We start from the raw sequence: 7,502 nt of genomic DNA on the forward strand, positions 1-7,502 counted from the left end.
CCCCCTCTCTTGAATGGAAAAAGAAAATGCGAGGGGTCCCCCCCCCCCTTTTTTTTTTTTTTATACACACACACACACACACACACCAGCGTAGCATTTAAATATTAAAAGGATTTTTTTTTCTGCTGACATTAATACAGGTTTGCTAACTGGGGGGGAAATTTTCAAATCCAAATATGCCTCTAGAGCAAAATTCACACTACAAAAAGCATCAGTTGACTATGCTGCAAAAGACATAGGGTACTCCAAAAAATGTTGTGCGCCAGCAAAAGAGATGAGGGGTGTTGTTTCAAATGCCTTCTTACAGCCACATGTGGGGAAAAAAATATTCAAAGAACTAACAAGTTGAGCAAATGTCTACTTTTCTGGACAGGTAATAAATGATGAGGGAATGTAACAGACATTTTCTCGTTATTAGCCTGAAACCAGTTGAGTGAATATGCTTTGCCTCTGGGCTAAGTTTTCATGACAATTTTACCAACTTGTGTCAAACCTAGATGTCACTTAGGGACAGGATTTCCACAACAGGAGGCTGAGGAGGAAAATGACAACATGCAGATCTTAGTTTCACTCCCAACCCATGGGTCACCAGTTAAACATTCATCTAGAGCTCATTTGGCCTCCCATACTGCTAATTCTACCTCTCTTGGTACTATGTCTCAATAAAGTCTATCACTTCCTGTCTTTGAAAAACATCAGGAAAAGTAAACCCTGGCTTACTACTATTTCCTGTACTTACCGCATTCGAAAGGCAGCCATCATCCAAGAACAAAACCCCTATAAATAAGAGGTGAAGCATGTTAGATTCTGAACATGAATTGCTTCAAAGAGATATTGATGTCTAATTTTTCCAATTAAGGACTTTTTCCATTAAAACTCATTCTCAACATGTAAACAAAAACAGCTGTCAGTTCAGTCTAGATAATATCAGAGTTCCATATCCCATTTATGTTCTATACATATACAGAGAACACATCCAGCACCTAAAAATGTCACTTTATATATAATGATTTACAATTTGCCAATACTGAGAAGCACAGATGTTGAATATTCAAGGAATTAAACAACTAAGATAAATGTATACACTTAATTTCAGTAGTCTAAGAGTTTCTGAACTGAAAACATGATTTTTTTAAAAACACCCTTCAAAGTTCCCTCCCATTTCTAAACAGCCTTCCATTCCATCCTATCTTGTGCAATCTCCTTCTACCTTGTCACATCTTCACTTATTCCTTCCAGGTGAGTTTTTTATGTCATAATCCCATCATTGCCTTGGTCTATTCAAGGTGTGATACCCACCACCTTAGCTTCCAAAATCTGCCTCACATGCCTTCTTTCATCAGGTCTCATGATACACCCTGCCCATTTTAGTCTCTGCACTCTTATCTTGCTCAAGACATCAAGTTCTCCTCCTTCATACTGTTCTTTTGTACTATACCATACATTTTCTTTAGCATCTTGCTTTTAAACACTTGCAGCCTTTTTTCCATTTGCCTTCATCAGTATCCAGGATTCACATCTATATAGAAAAGGTTGAACAACTGTACTATAAAGTTGGATTTTAAGGTCTCTTGAGATTCTCCTTGCAGCTAGGGTCAACATGCATATAATTAGAACTAAATTTTTGCCTTCATTTCTTCAGTCTTTTGATTGCCCTCAGTGATCATTGTTTCTAAATATTTAAATGTCTCTGTTTTCCATCTTGTTATTCTCTATCCTTATCTTCCTTTGATTTTGAGATTTATTTCTGGATGTGATCAGGTATTTAGTCTTGCTGACACTGACAGCAAGCCCAACTCCTTTGGTGTTTCATGCTATGATCTCTGTATTCTTTTGTACCATTTCTATTTTCTCTCCTACTAGGCAGATGCAATTTGCATAAGCAAATACCTGGTGCAGACCTTTTTATTTTTCTCTTATGACCTTCTCAGGTATCAAGATGAAAAGCACTGATGACAGTGCATCCTCTTTAGGGGTGCACCGATAAAGATTTTCTTGGCTGACAGTGATAGCTGATTATTAACCAGCCATATTGTCCGATACCAATCTGATAACCAATTTAAAGGAATGCAGCCAGGCAGTGTGGAGAGCAGCTCCCTGCAGGTAAGTCTGTGCAGGGGAAGCAACATGGGTGAAGGGGGCAAATTGAGGCTCTCACGGTGAGGGAGAGAGTGCGGCAGGGGCTGGGGACACTGCCCAGCCAGGGTGGTGAATAGCACCCAGGGCCAAGGCAAGGAGTGGGATACAGCTGTGCACAGCTCGTCCAGGGGATCAGTATCCCAGTGCTTAAAAACAATGGCAGTGACACTTGACTGAACTAAAGTTCATTTGATGAGCTTTAAGTGCCGCTGCCACCATTTTTAAGTGCAAGGATGCTTTTAACCACAGCAGAGCCAACTAGGGTGAGGGCAGATGTGGGCTGCCTGCTGCAGGCTCAGGGCTCTCTGCTCTGCTGCCTTTTCCTCAAGAGCCCTACACCAGCCCTGCAGGAGGCGCAACTCGCCACCCCCACCACTGCCAGGTGGGCAGGGGACATGCAGCCAGCATGCAAATAACTTAAAGGCAAGGGAAAGGCAATAGAATGGAGAGCCCCAAGCCCACAGCAAGCAGCCCACATCTACCCCATGCACAAATCTGTGGGGCACATGGCCCCCCATACCTCCCCCCAGGAGTGTACACAGCAGCAGGGAGCCATCCCCCCTCCCGACACCCCCTGGGTGAGCCACCAACAGCTCCATCCTGTTCCCTGCCCCAGGTCCCATTCACTGCCCTGGCTGGACATGCGCCCCCAAGCCCCAGTCCCTACTGCACTTTCTCCCTCATCGCGGGGACCTCAATCTGTTCCCCCCCCCACCTCTTCCCCTTCCCAGACTTACCAGCAGGACCCCAGCCAGAAGGCATATTGTATTTATCAGTGACATTATTGGCTACACTGGCCAAAAAAAGCTGATAATGTTAATTTTCTTTTTCAACAGTGCTGATCCAATAGGCAACCAATATCCATGCACCTCTAGTCCTCTTGTTTGAGCCTGCTATTGATTTCCATTGGGTCCAATAGCTTTCCCTCAGTTCTCATGGAACTCACTGATACTTCAATGCACACCTTAATACACCATACCATTTCGGGGGGGAATTAAAAACTCCACCATAATTGACCATGGTGACTTTCTTCTTACACTATCATAAGCTTTGACATCTTTTGTAACTTCCCATTTCTTTTCCAGCAACAGCTTTGTTGAAAATACTTGATCACAAGTTGATCTCTTTCCTGAACTCACACTGGTAAGCTCTCAATTTTTTATTTTTTTTTTTTGCATATGTGAGCCATCAGCACTTGAGAAAAAGCTCTGTATGTTGTGCAAAGCTCTGTATGTTGTGTGATACCCTGATAGTTATTACACACTCTTCAGTTACTCTTCTTATTATTATTGTCTGCTTCTACTGTTTGGGCATACTTTCTTCTCTCCAGATCTTTTCAATCATCTTGTGAAGATGGCATTTTAATGCTTTGAATGCAAAATTTCAGGCATTTAGCTGGAAGACTGTCTATCCCTGATGCCTTAATAAATACTACCTACCCATACAAGTGTGTTGTGAAAGTTAGCTTTGCAATACTTGTAAAGGAGAACTTTGTACACAAAAAGTTCTCTACAAAGGGCAAAGCACACATTGATGTTACACTTTTACAAAGACTATTAAGCCTTTGTTCCCTTCTTCCCAAATTTTGTGGGGAAAATCTTCTATTGTAAAAAATGACACAACAGTGGTAAATTATTATAGCATAACACTATTTATCAAGGGCTAGAAAAAAGAAGCCAAGAAGTCTAAGGTTCCAGAATAAATATACACACGTCATATGTTAGCATTTCTCACACTGGAAGTGCATAGATGCCCCACCATGCACAACCTATTTATATACACCAAGTGTAGAACAATGGCAGATTCCACCAGATCTACCTACTTCACACACATACTACCATTTTATTTTATGGGTCTAATTCAAATACTGACCCTGTCATATTCAAGGTCATCCATTGCTGATGAGGATGATGACATCCTGCAGTGTCTTGACTCACTAAAATTGCAAAAAGACACATTTAAATTATTTGTAGAAATGGAGAAGCTCCTCCATGTCTGATGAACCAAGTTTTAACAATTCTGAAGTGGGTTGGTATGGAAACAAAATAAAAACAAGAGAAAAATTAGAGTCACTAGTTTGCACTTTCAGACTGAATCATAGAGAATTTTATTTTAAGACATCCATTCAGCACTCAAAGTGAGAAAGGAGAAGATCCTGAAGTAACAGGAGGGTGCAGTGGTGACACAGTAATGACACAGAATTTGAAGGAAGTGGATCACTAATATGGTGCCTAATAAGATAGGGTCTGCAGGCTTCATTCCTGTTCAGATTTGCAACATTATATAAAATATCATCTTTCTACATCTTCCCCTTCCACATTTCTGCAGTTTCTGCCTCAGTCCAGATTTACCCTGTACCCTTAGGAGAACTGCCTTAAGTCTCATTTTTCTGCTTCTGTAGCACAGTGAAGAACTTTTAGTGAATCTTTCATCCACTGTAAACTAGGGAAGTAGCCGTTTCCACTTGTTGGGAAGTAAAGTGGTTTCCTCCCATTTCTAAACAGCCTAGCAAGTGGGTATGTCAACACTGCATTCAGAAGATTTAACTGCAGCATGCATAAATATATGTGCAAGTTAAATGGAACCTAACTCACTCACATAATGCAATGAAGATGTGGTACCACAGGCTTCAGCGAGGAAGCCTATGCTACACCATCTTCATCCCCGCTGTTAGCCAAGTTTTCTACATACAGGTGAGCTCAGGTGCATCACAAATCACACTTCCTAACTAAGTGCAGACAGGCTCAGAATAAACACACACAAGCTGTTTCTTCACATATGCTTGGGATACATTACAGATACTGATAGTATTAGCTTATGGTAAATGCAAGAGCACTAAACTTCAACCCACTTTACAAAAAATATTTCTTCTTGAAGTATCCATAATATCATCAAGCAGAAGCAGTTAAAAAAAAAGTCACAGGATCATTCCAGCTTCCATTAAAAACCATGTCAAAACTCTTAGAGACTTCTGCTAGGGCAAATATCAGGCCCTTTGTGATCCATACAGGGACAGAGTCTCGACAAATTCTAAATTCGACTTGTATTAACTGTTACATTGGGAAGACCTTTGACCTGAAGACAGCCAACAGCAGCAGTTAATATTCTACTGCTGCAGAAAGTGTAGGCAACCAGTAAGTGGGCAGATTATGTTAACAGATTCAAGCAGCCTATTGCCTTTCTTCTTCCCTCCACACATGATATTCGAGAAGGATTCATAATCACAAGTGTAAACACAGAGCTTTATTTATTGACACTGCAGAAAAAACTTTCAGACAAGGAAGTGTTTCACACACCATAGTCAGAAGAGAATTTTAAACAAGAAAGAAAAATGAATGCAAGTCCAATCACACTTATTCATGCAAGCAAGCAAGCTAACAGGAACCTCCTCATCTTTCCTACTTCCACAACCCGCACATGGTTTTCAGCAACGCTATACCTTTCATTTTCTGACAACAAGGCAAGACGACCATAATCCCAGAATTTCTTCCTTATTACAGAGAAGGCCAATATTAAGATCTAGAAGATAAATCAAAAATAAAAATTGTTTAGTTTTTATTTTTCAAATTTCAAAATTATTCTTTTGGAAAGTAGGATTTACTGTAGCAAATTAAGTCACTGATCTGTCAAAAACATGATTCTGCTTCTACAAGTAACTGGCTCTCGATAAGTGAGACTTATCCTGTTTGTTTGGGACTTCAGAGAGAAGAAGATTAGAACTTCAGTATTTCTGTTCAAATTGCACATCTTGGCCAAACTGTTAGATAAAAATAATCCCTTACCTCGAGTTCTATTAACATGGACGGACACACACACAACTTTACAATTAACTGCTTCAGAGGACAGAGAAACCTTCATAACAGACCTTTACTTTAAATTACTAAAACAAAAGCCCAAACTAAGACAACTAGCTCACAGCGCATGTTTTACAACCATGCCCTTAGCCTAGGCACATACAATTCTTTCCCGTTGTGGCTGAAACACTGAATTACTTGAACACTTCTTAGCATCCATAACTACAATGATCATAGTTCATAAGACTAAATCACCCACCAAGACCTTTTATAAATTCCCTTCCTATAGAATAAATCCTTTCTAGCAAGACAACCAATCAGATTAGAAAAGAATCTGTAAGATTTTGAATAACTTGTATTTCAGAGATTTACAGAGAACTTTCAAAAAAAAAATCAACAATCAGAAGCAGTCAAATGGGAACTTTCCCTAAACTTTTTATATTTATAAAAAGCTGGCAACAAACAACACTGTCAAAGAGAGGAATGAGGGAGTTGTCATATAAATTCAGACTATCGGCCCTTCCAGTTTGATATCCAGAGGTGAATAAGTGATTCTTGGAGGAAATCAAGAAAGCCCCTGGCTTATAGATTCATAGACATTAGGGCTTGAAGGGACCTCGAAAGATCATTGAGTCCAGCCCCCTGCCCCAGCAGCAGGAAGCCAGCTGGGGTCATAGGATCCTAACCAAGAAAAACATCCAGGTTTCTCCTGAAGGCATTCAAAGTAGGTGTTTGAACTGCCTCCGGCAGCAGACTATTCCAGACCGTGGGGGCTCGAACAGTAAAGAAATTCTTCCTTATGTCCAGCCTGAAATGGTCTTGCAGGCGTTCATAACTGTCTGAACTTGTCCTCCCTTGGGACGCTCTGGTGAATAAATGTTCCCCCAGATCTTGGTGGAATACCCCTTATAAACTTACAGATGGCCATCAGATCGCCCCTGAGCCTGCGGTTTATGTAATGCTGTCCAAAAAAAACAAGAGATTCCCCCCCAATCTCTATGCAGAGCAGCCTAAAACATAGATGTAACATTTTGAAGTCAACCATTAGAGTGAAGCACATCAGTTCCCAAAGAACATCCAGCATGGATTTCGAGATCACAGCTCACTGTCGCATTTGTTCAGCATTAAAGAACTCTGGATCCAAACAACTGGTACCCAGCCTGCTGGAATGTGCATACCAGGACAGCTAAGAGAGTTTAACTACTCCATGTAAAATTATTTTATTTTGTAAATTGGGCTCAAGATCTGGTGGGCCTTGTACTAGCATGGCCCTTCAATGGGCCAAATTTGGGTTCCTTTGCAGTACAGTTTCCTAGATTCTTTAAACTGGACAGCTCACTCCTTGAGTCTCATTTTAGTATTGGGACTAATAACTGACAGATAGTGCTTCAGAAAAAACAAAACAGGATAAATTGTGAGATCAACTTGCAGTTCTGCCTCTCCCACAACCTTTTAAAATTATTTCTGTTCTGAAAATAAATTTCTCTTACCCTAATAGACAGCGAAGGGCATTCTGAACAACACTGATGTTAGACAAAACGTGAACTGTTGCAACTGCAAGACTGGGGG

At 40.6% G+C, this 7,502-nt stretch overlaps 1 protein-coding gene across 5 annotated transcripts in view; it reads right to left on the reverse strand.

The window, feature by feature from the left end:
* TMEM63A (transmembrane protein 63A) overlaps positions 1-7,502 on the reverse strand; it is a 53,062-nt gene that overhangs the window by 35,898 nt on the left and 9,662 nt on the right. For 3 of the 5 annotated variants that reach the window (XM_019516537.1, XM_019516535.1, XM_019516534.1), the window contains 3 exons: positions 5,579-5,658; positions 4,012-4,075; positions 740-777 (listed from right to left, as the gene is read on the reverse strand). In XM_019516537.1, coding sequence (XP_019372082.1) covers positions 740-777; positions 4,012-4,075; positions 5,579-5,658 — 182 coding nt within the window. Of the gene's footprint in view, positions 1-739; positions 778-4,011; positions 4,076-4,990; positions 5,010-5,578; positions 5,659-7,502 lie in introns of all 5 variants that reach the window. The other 2 variants (XM_019516539.1, XM_019516538.1) reach the window with 2 other exon arrangements.

The sequence above is a fragment of the Gavialis gangeticus genome, unplaced genomic scaffold, assembly GCF_001723915.1.
Source record: "Gavialis gangeticus isolate Ggan-Ray unplaced genomic scaffold, GavGan_comp1, whole genome shotgun sequence".
Taxonomy (NCBI): Eukaryota; Metazoa; Chordata; order Crocodylia; family Gavialidae; genus Gavialis; species Gavialis gangeticus.